The sequence below is a fragment of the Tursiops truncatus genome, chromosome 4 (assembly GCF_011762595.2).
Source record: "Tursiops truncatus isolate mTurTru1 chromosome 4, mTurTru1.mat.Y, whole genome shotgun sequence".
Classification (NCBI taxonomy): Eukaryota; Metazoa; Chordata; class Mammalia; order Artiodactyla; family Delphinidae; genus Tursiops; species Tursiops truncatus.
In genome coordinates, this window is record NC_047037.1 from 101577342 (window position 1) to 101603173 (window position 25832).

Below are 25832 nucleotides of genomic sequence, written 5' to 3' on the forward strand. Positions count from 1 at the left end.
CGGAGCCTGTGCTCCACAACGGGAGAGGCCACAACAGTGAGAGGCCCACGTACCGCAAAAAAAAAAAAAAAAAAAAAAGATAAATTTGAGAGGCATTTGCTGTTAGGCTTAGGTGTGACAGAGAAACAGACTTGCAATGTACCATTCCCTTTCAGCAAGCATCTTAATGCAGTTTACACAGCTCTCTAGAAAGTTAATAGACATCACAAGTCAAATTTTTAAAAGACCTGCCTTATCTAGAAGGAGAAAAAGGCAAGTTTAGAAGCAATATAAGCAGCCATATATTCCAAAAACAGAATTAAACTAGACATTTAAAAATGTGGATCTAGTCTAGGCCAGAACTGGCTTCACAGTTAAAATAGGCAGCTGTCTTTGAGTATGATTTGAAAGGTACCCCCAGGAAATTATCAGTGAAAATAAATCAACTATCCTGAGGAAGGGATAAGGGAAATAACACATACAGAATACCTACTCAGTACCAGGACTTTGTTAGGCATTAGAATGCAAAGATGAATAAAAAAGGGTTGCTGTCCTCAAAGAATATCCAGTACAATTCAGAGAGAACTGTGTTATTCCCATTAATGGGAATAACACAAGAACCTATATGTTCTACAAACAAGACTGGAGAGCACAGTGTGAAGGTATTATGAACTGCACTTTTATGTCCCTGGCAAAACTCATCTGTTGAAACCCTAATCCCCAATGTGATGGTATTTGGAGGTAGGGCCTTTGGGAGGTAATTAGGTTTAGATGAGGTCACAAGGATGGAGCCCCCATGATGGAATTAGTGCCCTTATAAGAAGAGACATAAGAGAGCTTGTTTCCTCTCTCTCTTTCCACCACATAAGGATACAAGTGAGAAGGTGGCTGTCTGTAAACCAAGAAGAGGGCCCTCACTATGTACCCGACCATACTGGCACCCTGACTGCAGCTCCTAGCCTCCAGAACTGTGAGAAATACCTGTTGTTTAAACCACTAAGTCTATGGTATTCTATTATAGCAGCCCAAACTAAGATGGAGGGCATTCAAGAGAAAAAGGGTAAAGAGGAGCTAGAAGTGAGTCATGGCCTAGAAAGCCTTCAGAGAGGAAATGAAATAGGAGTAAAGTCTTAAAAGACAAAAAAATTATAACAAAGAAGGGAGAATAAAATTCCAAGCAGGGGAACAATGTAAGTACAGATAAAATGATGGCACTATTCCCAGGAAACCAATTCATATTAAGTAATTTTTTCAAGGTTACATGGTAGACAGAGCCAGGACTCAAATTCAGGTATTCAGGACTTTAAAAGCCTGTTTCTTTTGATACATGGAACACCCTCCCCAATTTCTCTATTCTTTCCTCTGGCTCCTACTCATGATTCTGTGTTTCAAGGCTCAAGACTAAATGTTCAGGTTACGACCTTTTCTGTAAATCGTTCTGTGATGATTCCTTCCTACTTTCAGTATCACCTACACCATCTATTGTAATATTCTGTGTTCTTGCTGGTCTCCACAATAGCCTATACCTTCCCAATAGCTGGTAACTATCTTTGTATCCTTAGCACTCAGTACAAAGCATATAACTGCTCAATACTACAACACCAGACTGCTAGGACAGCTGAAGCTGCTATCGTTATGCCCATTCTTCCATATATTTACCCATCCAACCATGCTTGTAATCATTTATTGAGGGCCTGTTATAAATCAGGCATCATACAAGAACCAGGCGTTCAAACACATATGGTCCCTAATCCTGAGGATTTCAGTAAAGCATATATGTTAAGACAATGCCTAGAAAGTTCAAGATAAAATGAAAATATATAATCAATAACTATTTATTGAGCTTATGTTATATGCTAAGTACTATGCAAGGTCCTAGATATACAAAGATTAATAAAATTTATTAATATTTTCTGATCTTATAGAGCACTTATATAGATGGAAAAAGAAGAAATATATACATAAACAAATAACTACGATATAATAAAGATGTGTTAATGTCAACAATGCTAGGGACCAATTTACACAAAGAATTTTCCCACCCAAAATAACAACAGTTCCTTAGAACTATTAGGAAATAATACTGGAAAGTCAGAGAATCCTGGATTTTTTAGCTGAGCACATGGCTGTTCAGGATAAAGAATGCAATCCCCAGTCTCTATGGCAGCTAGGGGTGGCCATGAGAACAGGTTCTAGATAATGTGCTGGTGGTATACTGTTAAATGTTTAACTGGCTTTGGAGGCTGTGGAACTCTGATAGATAGTGTTTTCCAATTGTCATGGTGTAAATAATCCCGCTGTGGACTATTTCAAATTACCAATATGAGGCACCTGAACATAGAGTTTGGAGGAGAGGTGCCTAACTGGCTCTCGTTGCCTAATATGAGCCAATAATAGCAAGTAGCAACCAGCTCTGGAACACCACGGGTTCTAGCTAATGGCCTATGAACTGCAATGATGTGGTGGCTTCTGGTTCACATACTTTAAAAAAAGAGAAGGATAGCCTCCCTTTGTCCTTTACTTCTTCCTTCCAGCTGAAATGCACATGTAGTAGTGAGACACCTTGGACCAGGTAGGCAAGGGAGAACACTAGGAATGGCAAAGCAAATAGGAAAAGGAACTTGAGTCTCTAATACCAGAGAGCTGCTATGCCAGCCCTAGACTACTTTTCCCTGTGCTGTAATATGAGAGAGAAATAAACTATTTTATTAAACCACTGTTATTTTAGGCTTATTTGTTAGCACAACTGAACCTATATCCTATTAATGCAATCACTTTGACAGCCATGAAGAAGAGAAGCTGATTGAAGGAAGTGAACCTCAAGATAGGGAAAGTACTCTTAGATTAGGAAGCTATAATAAAATTATATTATATTGGACACAGACAACGGCAACACAGTAGGAGAGGAAGATTATCTCAAATGAAAGGAGGAAATATACAATAAATTTTTTTTTTTAATTTTAATAAAAAACAAAACAGAAATAAGCTAAGAGAAGCCATGGGAGAAATGTTTTAGGAAGACTGCCTACTAAGGCATGGCCTGAACTGGGACACCAAAATAAGTAAAACTGCCCTTGGGGAATTTATAGTCTGGAGAGGTAGAGTAATACATAAAAAGAGGGGCAATTAAGTAGCTATACAAGTAGATACAGATAAGAGTAGACATAAACAGAGGATGTGGTCGATTGTACTGACGGTGGTGGTAAGGGGTGAGGGCAGCAGGAGATCATAAGAAACTTCATAAAGAAGGAGACTATACGACAAACAAGCATATTTAGAGATAAGTAGATAATGTCTTTAAGGATAAGTTGATATTCCCTTTAATAAGGCAAGTGGGAACAGCACAAACAAAATCACAAAGGTATCAAAAGGCTCAATTTGAAAAACTTCAAGTCGTTCTATATAACTGGAATCTTTAAAAAAGAAAAATGGTAAGAAATCAGTCACTGGAGTAGGCTGAAGAGTAAATACGAAATGAAAAACAAAAACAGAGCCAGAGGGGAGCTCAAAGTTGAAGGCAGCTTTGACTTTTTGTTCATGATGTGACACTTTGAACATTTTCTAAACTCAGAAAAAGAAACTAATGGAGGTGGAATTCAGAAGAAGGCCTGACCGAAAGAGTTTGTTCTAAGTACACACAAATAATTAGACAGTCTGATTAGCACATTCCTGGATCCCGCTCCCTTGAACATAAGGCTTTGAAGGGATGAAAGAGAAAACGTTTAGATAAGGTTTCATGGCCTGCAGGCCAAATCTGGCTGGCCACCTGTTTTCACATGGCCCTCAAGCTAAGCATGTGTTTTACATTTTAAAATAATTTCCAAAAAAAACCCCAAGGATAATGTTTCATAACACATCAAATTTTAGGGTCTATAAATAAAGTTTCATTGGAACATGGCCATGCTCATTTGTTTACATATTTTCTATGGCTACTTCTGCACTACTATGTCAGAGCTGTGTAGCTGGGAAAGGGACCATATGACTCTCAAAGTCTAAAATATTTACTATATGGATCTTTACAGAAGAGGTTTGCAAACCCTTGGTTTAGATGGTGACAGTGAGTGCTTTGCAAGGATATAACCTAGGTGACAGCATGAGGGGTACAAAAAGGCTTTAGAAGCCTCCTCAAACAATAATATATAGTTTGCAACTAATTGGGGGTGACAAAATGTTTTTCTCCAACAGCAAATTTTTCAAGGTGTCAATTTTTTTTCATGAATTTCCATAAATAAAAGCTCCCTATCCGTCATGCATGATATCTAGTTGCAAAATCCATTTTCAGGAACAAATATATGTTAGGTTTTCTCCCAATTCATACCCTCAAGATGCCTGGCTCGTGCTACATCTTCTGGGTACACAACAAACTCACTAGTATAGTACCTCTATATTGTAGTTACAAAGCATTAAATTAAGACTAAATAAATACATCCAATGAGATGTAATATAAATGACATAAAACCCTTTAATGTATCTTTAATGTAACTGTAAAAATTACACATCATGTTGAAAAAAAATCAAAAAATGCAAAGAGAACTGTGCTGGCTAACTGTATTTCTACTTCCCTTTCATTTAGCTGTAGCCCTGTGACTAAATTCTGGCCAAGAAAATGTAAGTAGAAGATAGGGATCCTTAAAGGCAGGGGCATGTCCTTTTTTTACTTTTTCCTTCCTACTGGCTAGAAGACAGCTGCGATCCCTCTTAGCTGATCAAAAACCTCGAGGAGCCTCTGCATTCATTCAAATCTGAAACATAACAGGCTGGTACTATTAAGCCAGAGTCTATTCACCACATTAGCCTCAAGTATACTAAGAATATAAAGTAATAGAGTACACAGTATATGTACCCAATGAATATGTAATAAAGCAATTTAAATAAATAAATCAGAGTAATTTAATAATAAATGTTTTCAGCTTACCTCCTTGGATTCCCTTTGCTGTTGCCGTTTTACCAGCATTATCAAGTCCCACCATCACAAGAGTCACCTTTCTTAAAACAATAAAAATTAAAAAATCACTTTGAGTCAATTAAGTATTGAGGTAAAAATAAAAGCAAATTCATTCATCCAAGCAACACTTAAGGAGCCTCTATATGTACAAGACAATCTGCTGGATGCTAGGGGGTACAATGATGAATAAAATATATATTGAAAAAGCAAAATTCTTGAAAAATACCTGTAAAGTGTCATCCTTTTGTTCTCTAAGCAAAAAAAAAAAAAAAAAAAAAGGGAAACTGTACAGTAGATAACCTGAAGGATAGAGAAGAAATAAGGGAAAGAAGAGAGAAAGCAAGGAGGGAGATAGATCCTAGCATGAGTTATCTATCATGTCTAAAGACTCAATTTTCTAGTTAACTGAAGTCTAAGGATTAGCACAAATTTGTTTTTTCTTGTGAAATTACATAAGAAAAGAATGATTGTTAGGTTCTTGACACTACTAGTATGCGCAACTGTTTTTATATATGCAGCACCTTACCAAGTATAAATCTTAAACATAGTATAGTAACATGATTATTAACCTAAGCGCTAACATATTTTGAAAGAGGGTTCCTACATTATAAAGCTTAAAATGTTTCTGATGATATAGCTAAACTTCACAGAGTTAGAAAAAAAATACAATCTAGTTCAATTTTACTATTGAAGAAACATAAGTCCAGAGTCATAAGATAAGACAATGAATTGGTTACAGTCAGAACCAGAACCTAATTCACTTAACTCCTACAAACTTCTCAAACCTGGGGCAGGTTGTAAAGGAACAAACCTTCTATACTGGTCCTATTATCTCAGCGATTCACTCCACCACTAAAGCTCATTTCTGTTCCAGGCTTAACTACTGCTTAGTATAAATGATGAGACCATCTATTAACACCACTTTGGGAATACAGAGAGAAAGCCACAGCATAACTGGGCCACATTCCCATGGGGTAGAGTCAGGGTTTCTACCAAGTACAGTCATTCTTCACTGGCAATCATTCCAAGAAGGGTTAAAAAACAGAACTTAGATGGCAAGAAAGGGTGTTTTTTCATCTGTCTAGGCCTGGCTTTCTTGGATCTGGACTTCTTTATTAAACAAACAGTTACTGACCATCTTCTGTATACCATACACCAGTGTTCTAGGTACCTGAGATACACTTGTTTATTTAAATAACAACAACAACAATGAAAAACAGAAACTGATAGAGAAACCCTTCTCTTATTAAACTTACATTTTAGTTACAGGAGACAAACAATATAATACATATAAGAAATAAGTAAATTATAGGTTATATCATACGTTAGAGGTGATTAGGTACTACAGAAAAAAGAATAAAGTAGAGCAGGATATGGATTGTAGTTACATAAGGTGATCAGCGCAGGCCTCACTGAGAAAGAAGGTAAAGTCTGAGTAAGGCCTTGAAGGAGGGAGTTACTTATGCAAATATCTGGGGCAAGAGAGTACAGCTGGGGCAAAGGCAAGGAAGCCAGTGTGGTAAAACCCAGTGAGACAGGAGCAGGGAAGAAGGACAGGAAGTCAGAAACGCATCAGAGGCCAGATAATGTAGGGCCTTGTAGGCCATGGTGAGGACTTTGGTTTTTGTAAGTGAAATTAATTTACTCTTCATGTTAATTTCCTTTGTTATCCAGGAGCCTTAGTCTTTTGTAAATGCTTCAACCATCCCTACATCCACCATGAAGAATAAACGAAAGTACGTCTCTGCCCGAGTCAGTGGTAAGTCACAATCAGTAGCATCCCCACACCCCATTCCCAGTCAGTCAGTGGTGGGGTCAGTGGAAATGCCAAAGAGGCACACAGCAGATTATGAATTACGGATCTGAGGTAGAATGTGAGGTCTGGGTACTTCTATCCACGGGAAAGTTTTACCTGTATTATCAACTTTGAAAAATATGTTTACTTCTCATGGAAGCTTTGAGATATGTAGAGTATAACTCTACTATTTTGTTTGAAGAATTCATAACTTCCAAACATCAAAGAACAAAATTTAAGTACAAAATAATTTCTTAAATAAAATATAATAAATGACTATCCAAAAAAGATGGATTGTATAGCATTTAAACAATATTTTGGATAACTGAAGTTACTAGATATGTAATGAATTAGACCATAATAGTAAAGCTAATTCAATTGCTCTTTAACAATTTATTTCAAGATCTACAGTGCTTCAAACATCACCATGACCAAAACAATTACTTTTGGGGAACAAATCCCCATTTTCTGCTTGTTTGCATCACTTATTCTGTAACTATTGATTAGGCACCGATTACACAGTACCAAACAAACATCCACAATCCCTAGCCATCATAAACTTTAGAGCCTAGAAAGAAAAGAGGCATTAGAGATTTATGTGTGATGACTGTTGTAAAGGGAAAGCACAGGCAGGCACAGGAAGAGATAGCAGCTGACCATGCCTATTCTAGAAGTCACAGGAGACCATACTGCAAACATATATCAACTGGGTCAGCAGTTCCTAGGAACATCATGGATCCTTTTCCCATCCCTTATGAGCCGGAGTAAAAAATCTCAAATATACCTTTTTAAGGAAAATGGCCCTTCATTCTCTACTACAAAGGTAGCATTTTATGTTTCCCCAGCTCCATTCTTGTCAAGATTTCAGTTTAAAAAAAAAAAAAAAATCACTGTCCAAATAATTACTTTTACACACTTTGAAACATTACTCTTAAAGCAGCTATCAAGGAAAAATGTTAGATTTTACCTTAAAAGCTTTCTTTTTTTAAAACAGAATATTTGGTTCAAACAAAGAAAAGTTCTTCAAACATGAAAATCACTTTGGAAAATTATAATCATGCTGAGACTGGCAAGAAATAAGTCTCTCTGGATTTCTATTTTTATTTTGACTACACTTGCAAGTACACAGTTAATCTTTAAGATCATTATGCCAAAGCTTGAAAACACAGCTTTAATTAAATATTTGAGGTAATTAAAGCCTTAATGAAAAAACATAACATTAGCAGTACAAATGAAATCACAGCATGAATTACTGCAATGCCTGATAACAAAGCATTAAATTTATACTTTCAGAATAGAATGGGTTTAAAAGGCTAACGATCACCTAACACTCAAAATTCTGTGGAACTCTTTAACCACTGAATATATGCAATCTAACACATTTTAAAATGTACATGTCATTATAACTTTTTAAAATAAGATAAATTATCACTGATTGGGAACAGTTTGGCTGTGATGCTATGTAACAACAGAGAAATAAAAAACTATGTTTTTTAGTCTTATGATTATTGATCAAATACACTAGTCCTTCAATTGAAAAAATAATAAACAGTGTTATTAGGTTTATAGTGTCTAGAAAGTTGACACTAGCAATAAAAGCAATCATTTAGTCATTTGGCCAGGCAGTAATTCAATAAAAGTACATAAGGCATTTGAGTACTATGGACACAAAAATGCCTGAGACATCATTTCTATCCCAGAGTGCTCATCATCTAATGAGAATGACTAAAATGTAAACAAATATTTGTACATTATGACACTATGACAGTTTAAAATGCTTATCGATATATACAAGACGCTAAAGGAATACAGAGCAAGAAGACTTTATTCAGCCTAGAGATACAGGAGAAGGTCTGGGAAGCTTCTTACACAAGGTGATGATGCCTCAGCTAAGTTCTTAAAATGTAGAAGTTTGCCGAGCAAGGGGAAGGTGAAAATAGGAGGAAGGATGAAGACGTTCCAGACTAAGAACACTGCCTGAGAAGACACCACACCAAGGAGGTAAGAACTGGCAGGGTGCTGAGTTGCTGAACCCAGGCATTAAGAGCACATCTCAGGAAAGCAGCCTTAAGCAAAAGGAGAACATGCTTGTTACATTCATACACAATCACAACTCAATACAGCTGTGTATTGAGTCTAAAAGGAACCCGATATACTTCTACTTAAGGAACCAGTATCATAATATAGGTAATAATGTGACCTTTCCAGAAGTTGAAAGTGATCACTTAGCTCTTATTACAGTTATCCCTGAGTCTTGAATTATACACCAAACTAGAAAGGCTGACATGGAAGGACTCTGTTGTAAGATGTACAGTATGTTTCCACTAGTAACAAGTAACATATAGGGATTATGGGTACTCTGATAGATAGCCACAAACTTGGTGTTAGAGCAGGCTGTGTTCAAATCCCAAAATTGCCATTTCCAAGCTATATGACCTGGGACACATTATTTAACTTCTCAGAATTTCATCAGTAAAATGGGATAATAAAAATATCCATCCCATAGGGATGTGGTGAAATTACATAAGACATGCAAGTAAGGTGCACAATGCTTGTGGCACACAGTAAGTGCTCAACCTATAGCTGTTCTTATTACAGAATAAAATTCAAGACAGGGAGTCTACAAATGAGACCAGCGAGATGGGCAGGGACCAGATTATAGAGGAGGATTAATGGGTTCAGTTTTGCACATGTTGACAGTAGTGCTTGTCTCACACTGAAGTCTGAAGCTGGAGGAGAGACCTGGACTGGGATTATGAGACATATACGTGGTAGTTAAAACTATAAGAACAGATGAAAGAGCACAGAAGGAAGAAGAGCCAGGGGACAGGGGACACAGAACCCCAAGAACCTTTGAAGAAACCCTTAAAATTGTAGCCAGAAAGAAATGACACCAAAGAAATGGCAGTGATGGGAAAAGTTTCCAGAAGGGTTAAGAGATGAACAATATCAAATACTACAAAGTTTTGTAAAATAAAAGTATCTTTTTGGTAATTGCCACAAATTAAGTACCTCAGAAATAAATGCTCTCAGCTTTTCCCAAACCCTGCAATACCAACGCTTTGAATTTATATGGCCTGTCTTGATAGTTCAAAGCTATTTTACCCTATCATTTATCTTCATGCTGTCCCTGCAAGTAAAGCAGATACAAGTTACCCAAGGTTACAGTGCTAATAAAAATTAGTTAACAGCAGTTTCCATGGGAAGTTTAAAAACAATGGTTTGTAAAAATAATAATTATTATTTTAAATGGCAACTTGAACCATCTCGTTTATTGTAAAATTTACTCACATTTATACACACACACACACACACACACACACACACACACACACACACACACACAGATACAAACCAGATAGCCAGGTAGTCTGGCTCATTTTCATCAAAATATTTTGGAATTTTTTCCCCACATTTCAGTCTATCACAATCATAACCTACTTCCTTGAGCTAAGAGAAGGTAGATTATCTAGTAATAGGTAGATTACTAAGGTTATGAATTGCATGTTGTTAATAAAACCTAACCATGATGTTAATGAAAATCTAACAATGGCATTTTTCTGTTTAAAATCCTTAAACAGAATCAAATCCAAACTCTGCAGCCTCTTCTTCTGCCACTCCCCAGCAAGCCTTTAAGGCTGGGGTTTCCCCCAGTCCTTCTTGACCATGCATGTTAACACAGCAAATAAACCTTAACTTTTTCGTGCAACTTTTCATACAGTCTTCTCAACTAGAACTTGTCTTAACTCTGCAGCCCCAGGATCAAATGTGCTGAGCATACATCATGCATCTTTACTGAATGAAACAATAGAAACATACTTTCTGATCCCCCATTTACTAAGTAAACACTAAGTAAAATTAAACTATATAACTTTAAGCTGAGAACATACTATAATGGATTTAATTTATATAAATCTTCACATCAAAGTAACAGTTCAATATTAGAGAATGTTATTAAAATTACCTATTTTCTTACATCAAACTGACTGAAGTTTTCTGAATAAATTTACATGCTTATGGTTTCAAGGTAATAATTAACAGTGAGAAATATTTTTAAAACTAAAATAATTCTGAGTTAAAAAAAAAAGTAGGGATTGATTAAGAGAGCCAAAGACTGTTTTACATATTTTATCTCAGGGTCCCTTTTTATATAACAGATACAGAAATTAATATGTCTAAAATATAAGCCACATAATATTAGCATTTTGAACTTAGACTCAGAAAACATTTGTATTCTGAATCTTTTCTGAAAGACCTTATTACAATCTTTTGAACATTTACAACTCTAAACTTCCTCATCTGTCAACTAAGGAAGACAATACTTCAAATGAGATAATTAAATTAAAGCTATTTCTAACTTCAAAAATGTTATGCAAGTTAAAATAAAACACTTCACTGAAACACTATGAAGCAAAATTTAACACATCAAAATTAATATTTATTACTTAAAATATTTAAAACTACATGGAACAATTTAACAAATAACAAATACATATGAAAAGGGACTTGGGAATACTGTTTTATGATATATGTGTGAGAAAACAAAAAACTTACCACAAAAAAAATTAATACAATGAAAAAGTTTTACCGAAAACATTTATGGTGTGATTTTATTATACAAATGCACTATTTTCTGACATTTTAATTCAGATTGTAGAGTCCAGGATAATACTGCATCAAAATAACTCTCTAAATTTATGAAGCACCGGGACTGCCCTGGTGGCGCAGTGGATAAGACTCTGTGCTCCCAATGCAGGGGGCCCAGGTTTGATCTCTGGTCAGGGAACTAGATCCCACATGCATGCCGCAACTAAGAGTTCACGTGCCACAACTAAGGAGCCCGCCTGCCACCACTAAGACCTGGTGCAACCAAATAAGTAAATAAATTTATGAAGCACTAAAAAGAGGGCAAACCTTGGGGTTATATGCTAGCTTTGAAGTCCTGATCAAGTGAAATTCTTAGTATCAGTTTGTTCATTTCTAAAATATAAAGGGATAATGTAAACTATGAACTTTAGCTAATGATATATCACTATGTTCATCAATTGTAACAAATGTACCCCACTAATGAAAGATGTTAATAATAGTGGAAACTAGGTGGAGGGAGGTATATGGGAGCTCTCTGTACTTTCTGCTGAGTTTTTCTGTAAACCTAAAACTGATCTAAAAATAAAGACTATTTTTTAATTGAAAACTAAAATAAAATATAAAGGGGTAGAATCAAAATATCTCTAGAGCCCTTTCCTAAAATTCTGAGATTCTTACTATGAATAAACAACAAGCTGTAAGGGGATAAAAAGAAGTGTAAGATATTCCAGTTCTGCCCATGGCACATCAGATAATCCTTGCTAATCTGTATGTACAGCTTAATTAAGAAATTAAGAACCAGCAATTTCTATAAATAGTCTAGGATTTACAGTTATATTTACTTAGACCAAGAAAGATGGCTAATAGGGTGCTGTTCCCCCACTGAAAAAATTCCTAGCAGAGATAACATACCACATCATGGCATGTTTTACCAGATACCATACTGATACACAGAAAGCACCAATCCACATTGCTTACTGTGACATGTGAGCCTCTTCTTTTAGACTTGGCCACAGTGAATAACAATCTACTAATAAACTTGAATTAAAGCGTTGGTAGGCTGAATTGTGACAAGGAAAAACACAGGTGGGTAAGAAACTAGTTTTAGCTAGTCGTTACCTCAGGGAAGGGATGGTGTGAGACAAATAGGGTGCAGGGAGCTTCAAGGATTTATCCATTTCTTCAGAAAAAAACTGAAATGTGATGACCAAAGGTTAATATTTGTAAAACCTAGGTAGTGAGCACATGAGTACTTACTATATTTTTCTTGTTCTTTAAAAACTGGTAAAAATATGTTTTTACTATTTTAAATTATACTACATAATTCTTGCTGCCAAAATTAGTTCCTTTAAATTGATGTTAATTTTCTGCCTCTCTAGGTGGGCTATTCCTGAAATCATGCTCCTGGAAAGCATAGGAAGCACAAATTTCTTCAAGACCCAGGTAAAATTACACCCTTTCCAAAATTCTCCTTCCAACCCTTGCTAGAATCTTGGAAATCATCTTTAAACTCATATATTCTATCCTATGTTATATTACCATTTCATCAACTAGATGCTACTTGGTATAAATAATCAGAATTCTGAGTATGTAAATGATAATATGTAAGGGTGAGGACCTGCTGACAGGTCCAGATATTTACTGAGAACCATGACTTGACAGACCTTGTGTTCCGTGCCCTGGATGAAGGCTGCTCCCTATACACAAAATAAATTTCAACAGAGATTCAAATGTTAAAAATTAAAACATAAAAGTACTAGAAAAAAAAGTATAGGTGAATATAATCTTGGAGTGGTGATGAACTTCCTAAATATTACACTGAAAGAATGATATATTTGAATTAAAAAAATTTAATGTTTATGCTTCAAAAACCATCAAAAAATTTAAAAACGTAACAAAAGAAAGAAAAATATCTGCAACACATACTAGAGTGAAAGCGTTACTAGTATAAACACTTAACAACTCTTTTAGAAAAATCAATAAGAAAATGGACCTGTGCCAATAGAAAAACAGCAAAGGGAATCACTGGGAAATTCTCAAAAGAAGAAATACAAATGTCTAAGGGAAAAAAAAAATTTTTTTTTGATGTTGGGGGTAGGAGTTTATTAATTTATTTTTATTTATTTTTGCTGTGTTGGGTCTTCGTTTCTGTGCGAGGGCTTTCCCCAGTTGCGGTGAGCGAGGGCCACTCTTCATCGCGGTGCGCGGGCCTCTCACTATCGCAGCCTCCCGTTGCGGAGCACAGGCTCCAGACACGCAGGCTCAGTAGTTGTGGCTCACGGGCCTAGTTGCTCCGCGGCATGTGGGATCCTCCCAGACCAGAGCTCGAACCCGTGTCCCCTGCATTAGCAGGCAGACTCTCAACCACTGCGCCACCAGAGAAGCCCGGGAAAAAACTTTTAACCTTACCAGTAATCAAGAAAATAGAAAATAAAAGCAGATAACATTTCCCCCATAACCTGGAAAAAATGAAAAAGTGATGGCTCCTATTTTTTGAGGAAAAAAGCACTCTCTTAACACTGCTGGTAGGAGTGGAAATTGGTTTAAAAAAACAAGAAGCCTTTCTGAAGAGCAATTTGGCAATATATATCACACACCTTAAACTTTTTCATATCATTTGATCTAGAATTCCATTTCCAAAGACACTTATATAAGGATGCTCACCAAGGCATTGTTGATAACGGTAAAAAAAAATTTAAACATCCTAAATATTTAATAATGGGAATAATTAAGAACACTTTGGTGAATCTATTCAACACATTACTCTGCTGCTATTAAAAATATGTTGAACGAAAATATGTAATGATGTAAAATGATGTTAATTATACATTAAGGCAAAATAAATAAATAAAAAGCTATGAAATAGCACTTGATTTTCTCATTATTGTTTAAAAAAATTTACATGTATGTAAGAGATTCTACACCAAAATACAAAAAATGGTAATCTCTGGTGGATGAGATTGTGAGTTAACTTAAATTTGCCCCTTTCTGCTTAACTGTGCTTTCAATGTTCTACAATAAACATGCATTACCTTTAAATAACAATAAATATACATTACTTTTAAATGTTTTAATTTTTTTTGAATTTTATTTTTTTATACAGCATGCTCTTATTAGTTATCTATTTTATTAAATGTTTTTAAATAACAGCAGCTCCTGTCCACAAGACATCCTGTATGACTAGGCAAACTGAATAAACATTACAATACATGGTAAGTAGAGACCAATACAAGAGGCTAATAAGCAAACACAATGCAAGGTAAAGAATCTAGGCTGGAATTCAAAGAGTTTCCTGAAGGAGAGAATCTCCCAAGTGAGATTTAAGTATGATTAGGAACAGTCAAAAGAGAGAAGGGCATTCAGGGAGGAATGGAGGGACTAGAGAACTTAAATACCCCAAATCTGGAATGACAGGAAGAAAAAGAATGGCTTATGATGAGTCCATATAGCCAGGCTCAGGTCAAATTGCAAGTATTCTGTAAGTAATGTTTGCATGTTATCCTGAAGGCAATTAGGAAAGACTTAAGGTTTAAAATCAGCTGCATACTAAAAAGATCATTGACAGTATGGAGCATCAATCAGAGGGGAACAGTGGAAAGTCTGTCAAAGAGATCTGGGAGAGAAATAATGGAAACCTTATCTAAAATGGAGCAGTGGGTATGCAAAGGCTGAAAGAGTGCAAGACACACAAATCGTATTAAGTAGGTATAAACCAAAGGATTTGATGATTTGAGATAACAAAGCACAAAGAGGCGTGCAGGATTCCTCTTGGCTTCTGATGTGGGTAAAAGGAAGGCAGAAGCAATTCGGCATGAGAGAAGATGTAAATTCAGTTTTGGATGTGTTCGGATTGAAGATTCTGTGGTAACTGGATATGTAAGTCTTAAGTGGTGGATGAGTCTTTGTGTTGGAAATATGGACTTGAGAGTCAATGTTGAGGTGGTAGCTGAAGTCTCTCTATATGGTGCGACTGACCATAATGGGAGAATATGTAGAAGAAGAAAAGAGAGTTGAAGACAGAACCTGAAGCAAACTTGGGAGTCAGATGAAGAAAGGCTAAGTGGCAAAAAGAGATAGAAAAGGAAAGAGGCGGAAAGGTGAAAAAATTTTTAGTTCAGGAAAAAGAAATAAGAGAATTCCAAGAAGAGAGTGACCTTAAGTGTCAACTGATGCCAAAAGATTGAAAAGCATCCATTGGATTTAATAACCAGGCAGCATCTGGTGTAGCAAGAAAAACTGAAGGGTCTGGGTGAAAGCCTTCTACTGCAGGAAGTTAAGGAATGCTTGAGAGGGGAGGAAGCTGAGAAGGTACCACTCATACATTGCCAATTGTTAAGTGTGGAGTAAAGGGAAGGAGGAAGGGTAATGGCTGCAGGGACAGGGTTGTTTAGGATGGTAGACACAGAATAACAACCTCCCAAAGATGTCCACATCCTAATTCCCAAGCCCGTGACTATGTTTTCTTACGTGGCAAAAGGAACTTTGTAGATGTGATAAAGCTAAAGGATCTTGGATGGGGAGCTTATCTTGGAATATCCAGGTAGGCCCGATGTAATTACAAGAGTCCTTCCTTATAAAAAGGAAGCAGGAGAGCACAGACGAGAGAAGACATTATGATAAGACGTTATGATGTTGGCTTTGAAGATGGAGGAAGGGGGTCACAAGCGAAGAATGCAGGCAGTCTCTTTCTTTGCTGGAAAAGGCAAGAAAAACAGATTCTCCCCTAGACCCTCCAGAAAGTATGCAAGCAATCCTGCTGACCCATTTTAGACTTCTGATCTCAGAACTGTAGGATAATAAACTTGTTTAAGTCACTAAGTTGATAGCAATTTGTTACAGCAGCATTAAGAAACATTTAATTTGGTTTATTTTTTAGGTAAGAGAGGCTTGAGCATGTTTACGTACTAAAGGAAGAACAGAAGCGAAGCTCTGAAGACAGAAGAGAGAGAGATTTTGTATTTTTGATGATAAAATTGGACAATAAATTTTTGGATAAAAGTGTAGGTTTATTCTTGTATCCCAGAAGTTCTTTCTGTGATCTCTGACTGAATACTGAACCCCTAAAGTTCCCAGGAAATGGGAAGAAATGGAATTAAGTGCACAGGTGTAAGAATTAGACTTGGAAAGAAAAAGGAACCCTTCTTCCACTAACAGAAAGAGAGCAAAGGAAGGTTATCTATACTGATAAGTATAAAATGAATTGAAGAAGGTAACCTACTAATCAGCACTTATCTCCTAAGATCAGGGGTTATTATTTACTGAGTAACTACTGTGTGCAAAGCATCAAGTACTGGCATACATTTTCTTTCTCAAAATGTTGTAAAACAAAAATTATCCACACTTGACTGGGGGGAAAGTGCCAAAACTCCTAAGATTCAGATGCAAATCTGTTTGACTCAAAACACTATATTGAGAAATTTGGCAGACACCACAATAACCAAGTGACCAAGGTTAACAGCAGCAGTAATAAGAGATATCAAAATCATGTACCCGGGGCTTCCCTGGTGGCGCAGGTGGTTGAGGTTCCGCCTGCCGATGCAGGGGACATGGGTTCGTGTCCCGGTCTGGGAGGATCCCACATGCCGCAGAGCGGCTGGGCCCGAGAGCCATGGCCGGTGAGCCTGCGCGTCCGGAGCCTGTGCTCCGCAACGGGAGAGGCCACAACAGTGAGAGGCCCGCATACCAAAAAAAAAAAAAAAAAAAAAAAAAAAAAAAAAATCATGTACCCCTTGATATGATGTACTGAAAAGGACATTTCACCTCCATGGTATTTCCTTTACCCATTTATGCAGCAACATCTTTGTAAGGGGTATTCTACAAAACAATTGACAGGTACTCTTCAAAGTCTCAAGGTTATGAAAGACAAGGAAAAACTACAGAACTATTATAGATTGAGAGAGAACAGAGACACAACAAAGCAATGTGGAATCCTTGATTAGATCCTGGACAGGGAGAAAAAAAGCATTAGATGTTAAAACGAGTGAACTCAGAATAAAATCTATAATTTAGTTAATAGTACAGTACCAAAGTTAATCCCTTAGCTTTGATCACTGTATTATGATCTCAAAATAAAAAGTTAAAAAAAAAAAACACTACAGTGCACTGCTTCTACAGGAGCAAGCCACTTATCTGTGAGTATAGCTTTTAGTCTATTCAAGGTTAATTTTACATAGCTGCAGAGCCTACATTAGGTTCTGTCTGGTGGTTAACAATAGCAGATACAGTGTTCCTGAATTCCCTAGCATCCTGGTCTGACTCCTGACCTAGACTGGTACTTTTAACTCTTGACCTCTGACTCCTGCCTTGTCCCTATCACACGTTCTGAACATGCCATCTAATCCCTGATCCCAGTCTCTAGAATAATATGCTCGTTGGGAGAGGATCTAAGTGAGAACAGGTGGGTAAATCCAAAGGGTGCAGTATACAGTAGTTAAGTCAGCAAAGTAATCTCAGAACATAGTGTATTAATAATGATCATCTTCTCTCTTACACACACTCACTTCTCACACTTACAAACATATCTTCATAAAATATAAACGTGGGGGACTTCCCTGGTGGCGCAGTGGTTAAGAATCCACCTGCCAGTGCAGGGGACATGGGTTCAATCCCTGGTCAGGGAAGATCCCACATGTCACGGAGCAAGTAAGCCCATGCACCACAACTACTGAGCCTGTGCTCTAGAGCCCGTGAGTCACAACTAATGAAGCCCACGCGCCCTAGGGCCCGCGTGCTGCAACTACCGGGCCCACGTGCTGCAACTACTGCAGCCCGCGTGCCTAGAGCATGTGCTCCGCAACAAGAGAAGCCACAGCAATGAGAAGCCCACACACTGCAAAGAAGAGTAGCCCCTGCTCGCCGCAACTAGAGAAAGCCCGCGCACAACAAAAACCCAATACAGCCAAAAAATATATATGCATATATATGTATAAAAACATGAAGAGGAATCTCAATAAGGAACAGCACAGCCTAAAACTTAAAAAATACAGAACAAATACCTAAGCGCACAAAATTTGATATATTTTTTTAAATCAGCTTCCTCACCTCTTATTTATTCCAGTAAATGGACTACTTCCTTAATATTTACTTAAGGATTTGCTAAAGAGTAATCAAACTACATAAAATATTATGCAAATATTATTCAGCCACTATTATGAACCAGGCATTGAACAAAGGTACTTAAAAGATAGGTGTAACCCAATTTGTTTTTAAGTCCTTTGACAGTTAGCTCTATCCAACATTGAGAGATTTTACCCATGTCCTTCATATTATGCCATGATCTAGATCAGTGAGGTCCAATAAAAATACACTGCAAGCCACACATATAAGTTAAAATTTTCCAGTTTAAATTTTCTAGTAACTGCCTTTTAAAAAATGAAAATAAAAGGTGAAAATAAAGTACATATTATATTTTATTTAATCCAGTATATGCAAAAGTTATCATTTCAACATGTAATCAAACTGAAGAAAAGACTGATAATTTACCTTTTTCCCTTCTGCATATTAAATCTTCAAAATCCACTTTGTATTATACACTTACAGCATCTCAATTCTGACTAGCCACATTTCAAATGCTCAACAGCCACATGCAACTAGTCACTACCCTATTGGACAGCTCAGATCTTGATGCTACTACTTATTAAAGAAGAAAATAAACTGAGTTATAGGGTTAAATTTCAATTCTGCTGTATTAATCAAATCCAGTTATCTGTTCTACTTGGAAATCAATACATCCTCTGTTCTCTGAACTCTGTCTTTTCTTTAATCACCCCAGAGACTATTATACTATAGCTACTGGGAGAAGCAAACACAAAGAATGATAAATTAAATTGAAAATCCCTTTGGAGCGCAAAGTTTTTGAGTGTTTTTAGTTAAAAGGACACATGCTACTACTGTGCTCTCTTACAAAAATAAAAATATATTTTTTAAAAACCAGACATAGAGAAAAACATAAAGGGCCATCTATTATGAATAACCCTCCCATCTTAGTAGAGACTGGGCAATCAGACCAGAACATGATTAAAACAAATTAAATCAGAGTCTACACACCCAAACACATCTTTGACTCTTAAAAGTTGATCACATCACTTATATCTAAAAGATTCACATCCATTTAAGAGTTAATGATGGGAGAAGAATTCAAAAGTTTCATTTAAAGCAAATTTCCAAATATAGGCATATAGTTTTCCTTATAAGTGTAACTTTTCAGAGCCATTCTTTAAAGGATAGTTCACCCTTATGGCAAATACTTATTTGAAATGCTAATGATTGAAAAACCCAAAACTTTTGCTATAATTTACCCTTGGCCTAATTCTAAAGTAGAATTATAAAAAATCTACATTATTTATAAAGACCAACGAACTTAAGGCTTCTTTATTGGTTCAGCAGCTCAATTTTAAAAGCATCATTTTCACTGACTTCTTCCTAGCATAGTGCCTGGCACATGGTATTTTCTCAGCAAATGAATGAATAACAAGTAACAGGCTCTAAATATTAATACATCTAGCATTCAAAATGAAACATCAAGAAGTGGACTCTTTCAACTAAAGTGCTTAATCTCATATAAAAATTGAAGCTACACTACAGTTAAGAACACTTTCCATCAGTTATTCTCATTTAATACAAAACTCCTAAAGCATAAATACTATCATTCTCATTCAATATGAGGAGGATGGGGCCAAAAGTGGTTAAGTCATATAATTATTAAGTAGTGGAGCCAGATTTCAGGTCCAAGTTCTCAAACAAAATGTGTGTGTTGGGAAGGGGTTTGTGGATGTTATGAAAACTATATTCCATTCTTCCCTATTAAAAAAAAAAAATTCCCATTACAAAAGTTTCAGAGGAAAAATATACACAATTTTTCCACACACACACACACACACACAAAATCCACAACTTTTTAAGAAATTAGGACCCATTTAAATTATAACAATAATAAGCATTACGGATGAGAACTTAATTGCAACTAAACATTAAGTCTACGTTCTCCTATCGCTCCCTGAGGGGATATATCAAACTGGGAGGGAAAGCATCCCCTGCGGCCTGGGAGACTCGTCCAGGCGCAGAGAGGACAGGCGGCGCCCCGTCCTACCCTTGGGGCGCAGCTGTCCCCCTCCCCTAGGAAGACACCCGGCCAACCGTTTCCAGCCTACCTGACGGGCTCCCGCCACCGCTTGAACCAGCTGCAGCAGTTGGCCATCAGACTGAACATCCCAGGCCGCTCCTCCCGCCACCTCCCATCCGAGCCCGGAGCGAAGATGGGCCGCTAGTTGTCCTGGGCCGAGTCTGGGGGGCCGCCGTCGCTGCGACACGCCCCTGACGAGGATGGGCCCGGAGGAGAGGCCGGGAGGGAGGTAAGGGCGGTCAGTCCGAGAACCAAGGCCAATAACCGCGCCGACCAGCGAGCGGAATATTGCGCTCCTCGCGCAGGCACAGCGAGGCCAAAGGCGCAGTTTCACAGACCCGGGAAGGGTTTGTTGGGCCGACCAGAGAAAACCCCCGCGTCAACGTGCTGACGTTAGGAAAGCCCTCCCCAAGCACCGCCCATGCACTTCTCCAATCATCACTCGACGGCCCGCCGCAGAGGGCTCTGAGTGGCTAAAGCGGCCCGGCTCCCCGCCCCCGCCGGAGAGGCGGGAGGGAGAAGGGGGAGTGGTCTTGAAGACTGAGGGGGAGGGGGAGCTGAAGGTGGTTCTCGTAACTAGGCAACGGAAGCGTCTAGAGACGAGTTGAGGCATTTCCGACAGATCTTAGGCTAAGACCGATCTGCATACCCATCCAAACTGTGTGAGAGTGCTGCTCCTCGTCTGTCTCCAACCCCAACTGAGATCCAGAGATCTCAGCTCTTGTGCATGTTTTGTTTTGTTTTGTTTCATGAAGCAAGGATGAGGATCCTGTAGAATTCCAGCCAACTCTGGCTGCACAACTACAGAAACAATACACTGGGGCAATTAAGTTAAGAACGAGGGGAAAACTCATTTGCTAACTATCCAATAGTTCAGATGAGAGTGAAGTTTTAATCTGTATAACGTTTATTGCTGTTTGTTACATAAACTGTGAAATGGAAATTTATGATATTTGTTGTGTCTGGGGTTGTTTATAGAAGAAATAATATGCTCATTGTAGAAAGTGTGAAAAAGGAACAAGATGAAGAAAATAAGATCTCACACTCACCACCCAAAGATAACCAGTGTTAATATTTTGATGTATATTCTTTCCAGGATTTTTAAATACATAGATTGCTAGTTATTTGGTTTCTGCAAGATGGAGAGCACAATCTACTGGCTGTTTTGTAACATGCTTTATTTTATTTAAAGAGATATGTAATATCTGCTTTTCCTTTATATTGTTTGGAAATAAGTAAATGACAAGTACATTCCTATAGAAAAAAAAGAATGCATTATATGTAGGGACCCGTGTGTCCATTTAGTCTCCACTTAAATATATATTTTCAAATCCTGGTAAAAGGAGAGAGGGCGCTGGGAAGCCCAGTGTATCCACGAGAAAATAATGGTTTGGGATTAAGGTAGATCTAGTTTTAAAATTATTTTCTGGGCTTACCTGGTGGCGCAGTGGTTGAGAGTCCACCTGCCGATACAGGGGACACGGGTTCGTGCCCCAGTCCGGGAAGATCCCACATGCCGCAGAGCGGCTGGGCCCGTGAGCCATGGCCACTGAGCCTGCGCGTCCGGAACCTGTGCTCCGCAAACAGGAGAGGCCACAACAGTGAGAGGCCCACATACCGCAAAAAAAAAAAAATTATTTTCTATCTTTTACTAATTCATGTAACCCTAATTCAACCACATATACATCTCTTAAAGCTTACTGGCTCTGAACTCAAGTACCCTATCCGTAAAATGACAACGAAAGTACCTACTTTGCAGGGTGGCTAAGGTGATGAAATGAGAGAAATAAAGCTCAGGTGCAATTTCTAACAAATAATAGATAGCAGATTTTTGAAGTTGGTGTCACCTGTCCCATAAATATTTATGGTATATATCCCCCTACCTCTGTCTCCAAACTGCTAGGGATCTTGTTCACTATTCTTATTGTCCTGCCTTGATAACTTCAATTTTCTTTCCAGTTGCTCAAGGCTGTATGACCTCAACTGGTTTTCCTAACTAAACCGGCCCTTCCTCATCAGTGCTAGACTGTCTCTGCCCAGACTGTCCTGTCCAGACACTATAATACCTCTGTAACTACATTTAATATAGTTAACTCTTCTAAAATTCTTTCCTCCCTTGGCTTTTCACAATTATATACTCTTATGGTTATCTTCTGATCTCACTGGTTATTCCTCTTTCATCTTCCTATATGTATTCTCTAAGATTTGACCTTATCCCTCTGCTTTCCCTTTTAAAAAACATGTTCTCTTGGAGGGTCTAATAACTATTTCTGTGTCTGAAGAGCCCTACTACACTTACTATCCTTGAGCATTTCTGGAACTATACTCAACCCCTGTTCTACTTCATGTCTTCCTTAATTCTGTTAGTGATACATTACCAAACATTTCTGGTACCAACATATAGTTGGTCAGTTAGTTAACTAGCTGACTATTAGTTTTTCAATATATTAAGTGGTTTGGTAGACATATGTGCTGCTTACTATTTCCAGTTCTCTTTTTCACATGTGATAGTTATTCCCACATTCACACGTGATAGCACATGTGATAGTCATTCCCACCTTCTTGAAGTCATGGGACCTGCTTTGTTCAGTGAAATGTGAGTGTAGTGGTTATATCACTTCTTGGTGAAAGCATTTAAGAGCTGGTCCACAATTCTCCATGTTCTATCATCCCTTGCAATGGTAACTGTGGAAGCCTACTTTAACTCTGAAGTACTACAATATAAAAACAGCATGGGGCTTCCCTGGTGGCACAGTGGTTGAGAGTCCACCTGCCGATGCAGGGGACACGGGTTCGTGCCCCGGTCCGGGAGGATCCCACATGCCGTGGAGCGGCTGGGCCCTTGAGCCATGGCTGCTGGGCCTGCGCGTCTGGAGCCCCGCGTACCGCAAAAAAAAAAAAAAAAAAAACAGCATGGAATGCTGAGCCAACACATGGAAGACAGCTGCCTAGAGAGTCCTGTAGTAGACTTCCTATGAGCAAGAAATAAACACTTGTTTTAAGCTGCTATAATTTGGTGGCTGTTTGACTACAGTACAACCTAGTTTGTTCTGAATGAAAAAAACAATCTTGCTGTCATCATCCTAATTAAGACTCTTGTTTCATCTCCCAGAGATTGTTGAATTTGCATCTTAAGTGTCACGTGGTTACTTTTTTTCTCCAGTTTTATTGAGGTAAAATTGACAAATAAAATTGTAATATATTTGAAGTTGTACAATCTTATGCTTTGATATATGTGAAAATGTATGTATACGTATATGTATACATTGTGAAATGATTTCTACAATCAAATTAATTAACACATCCACCACCACCTCACATAGTCACCTTTCCTTCTTTCTTCTTTTTTTTTGGTGAGAATTTGCTACTCTCTTAGCAAATTATACTGTATTCAATACAGTATAATTAACTAGAGTCACCATGCTATAGGTTAGATCCTCAAAACTTATTCATCTTATAACTGAAAGTTTGTACCCTTTTATCAGCCTCTCCTCATTTCCCCACCCCTCAGCTCCTGAAACCACCATTCTACTCTCCATTTCTACGAATTTTACTTTTTAAAAACTCTACATGTAAGTGATTACATGCAGAATTTGTCTTTCTCTGTCTGGTTTATTTCACTTAGCATAATGCCCTACTGCCATACATAAATGTGCAACATAGATAGATAGATTTCACATGTTCCTTATCCATTCACCTGTTGATGGACACTTCGGTTGTTTTTTCCATTGTTGGCTCTTGTAAATAATGCTGTAATAAATTTGGGAGTACAGATATCTCTTCAAGAGAGTGATTTCATTTCCTTTGGATATATAACCAGAAGTGAAATTGTCAGATCTGCTAACTGGGAAATAACGTCACAACATAACAGCTGTGAGTTGAGTTTTATTCAGGACTTACTGAGGACTGTAGCCCAGGAGATAGCCTCTCAGATAGCTCTGAGGAACTGCTCTGAAGAGGTTCATATATATATGAATTTTTTGGCTGGAAAATACATGTAGTCAAGCATACATCTTGGTAAAAGATTACTGCTAATCACATAAACATATATCTCCAGTTAAGGATTTTAGTGCTTGTCTATGTATAGGAAGATGCAAGAATCTGGGGTCGTTGAAATTCTTCCTTAGATACACTTCTTAACTATCTAGGGGCCCATAGATCCAAAACACAGACCACTTTATCCTGAATTCCTTTCAGCATGTATTTGTAAGTCAGTGAGTGTAGTGGCTAATGACTTGATCCTTGTAGAACTGGAATCGTGGGCAACACTCCATGTTTACAGATCATATGGTAGTTTTATTTTTAATTTCTTGAGAAACTTCTGTACTGTTTTCTATAATGGTTGTACTGATGTGTACATTCCCACCAACAGTGAACAAGGGTTTCCTTTTCTCCACATCCTCGCCAACACTTGTTATCTCTTGTATAAATGTTACTTGGTTTCTAATCTGATCCATTTTGTAAGCATTTAACAAATAACATTCTTAAAGTACAACCATAAAAATCACTCTATCTAAAGCAAACAAACAAATAAAACAAGACAGGTCCTCAATGCCTGTGATTTAACTACTTTAGTATTTGTTTGTTTTTACAAAGCAAATATTAAAAGATTATTGTAGAAAAGTAAAATACATAAATCAGCAAAAAGAACATGATCCATAACCCCATGACTGAAAATGATCACTGTTGATATTTGGGCATAAATATTCCCATATCTATATAATATATATATTATATATATATTATATATATATATTTTGGCTGTGTTGGGTCTTGGTTGCTGCACATGGGCTTTCTCTAGTTGCACCCAGCAGGGACTACTCTTAGCTGCGGTGCACGGGCTTCATTGCGGTGGCTTCTCTTGTTGCGGAGCACGGGCTCTAAGCACATGGGCTTCAGTAGTTGTGGCATGAGGGCTCAGTAGTTGTGGTGCATGGGCTCAGTAGTTGCAGCTCACGGGCTCTAGAGCACAGGCTCAGTAGTTGTGGCACATGGGCTTAGTTGCTCCGCGGCATGTGGGATCTTCCTGGACCAGGGCTCGAAGCGGTGCCCCCTGCATTGACAGGCGGTTTCTTAACCACTGTGCCACCAGGGAAATCCTTCCCAGACTTATATTGTTAAACTGAATTTTGTTGAATGTTTATGTACCAGTCACTGTTCTAGGCACCAGGAATATAGCTGTGAACAAAACATTAAAACATTCCTGCCCTCATGGATTTTACATTCTAGTGGTTGTTGACTGAAAAAAAATGCACAACGTGCGAGTTGCAAGTTAGGTTTTATTGGGAGCAAAATGAGTACTATAGCCTGGGAAAGAGCATCTCAGATAACTCTGAGGCACTGCTCCAAAGAGGCAGGGGGAAGGTCAGTATTATATATGACTTTAGTGAAGGGGGGTACATGCA

General features: G+C 37.7%; 1 protein-coding gene and 1 long non-coding RNA gene across 7 annotated transcripts in view; one reads left to right on the forward strand and one right to left on the reverse strand.

Annotated features, from left to right (window-relative positions):
* Positions 1-20810, reverse strand: part of ARL13B (ARF like GTPase 13B) — an 83488-nt gene extending 62678 nt beyond the window's left edge. For 2 of the 5 annotated variants that reach the window (XM_033855932.2, XM_019923006.3), the window contains exons 1-2: positions 20456-20808; positions 4895-4965 (exon numbers count right to left, since the gene is read on the reverse strand). In XM_033855932.2, coding sequence (XP_033711823.1) covers positions 4895-4965; positions 20456-20514 — 130 coding nt within the window. In that variant the 5' untranslated portion in view covers positions 20515-20808. Of the gene's footprint in view, positions 1-4894; positions 4966-9731; positions 9850-20455 lie in introns of all 5 variants that reach the window. The other 3 variants (XM_073804375.1, XM_073804376.1, XM_073804377.1) reach the window with 3 other exon arrangements.
* LOC109547900 (uncharacterized) lies at positions 4522-16309 on the forward strand. Of its 2 annotated transcripts, XR_002173884.3 has the most exons (4): positions 4522-6683; positions 12686-12749; positions 14457-14518; positions 16183-16309. It is a non-coding gene; the product is annotated as an uncharacterized lncRNA (long non-coding RNA). The 2 variants fall into 2 exon arrangements; XR_012331558.1 differs by lacking the exon at positions 4522-6683 and having other exon boundaries at positions 8485-12749.
* Positions 20811-25832: the final 5022 nt, after the last annotated feature.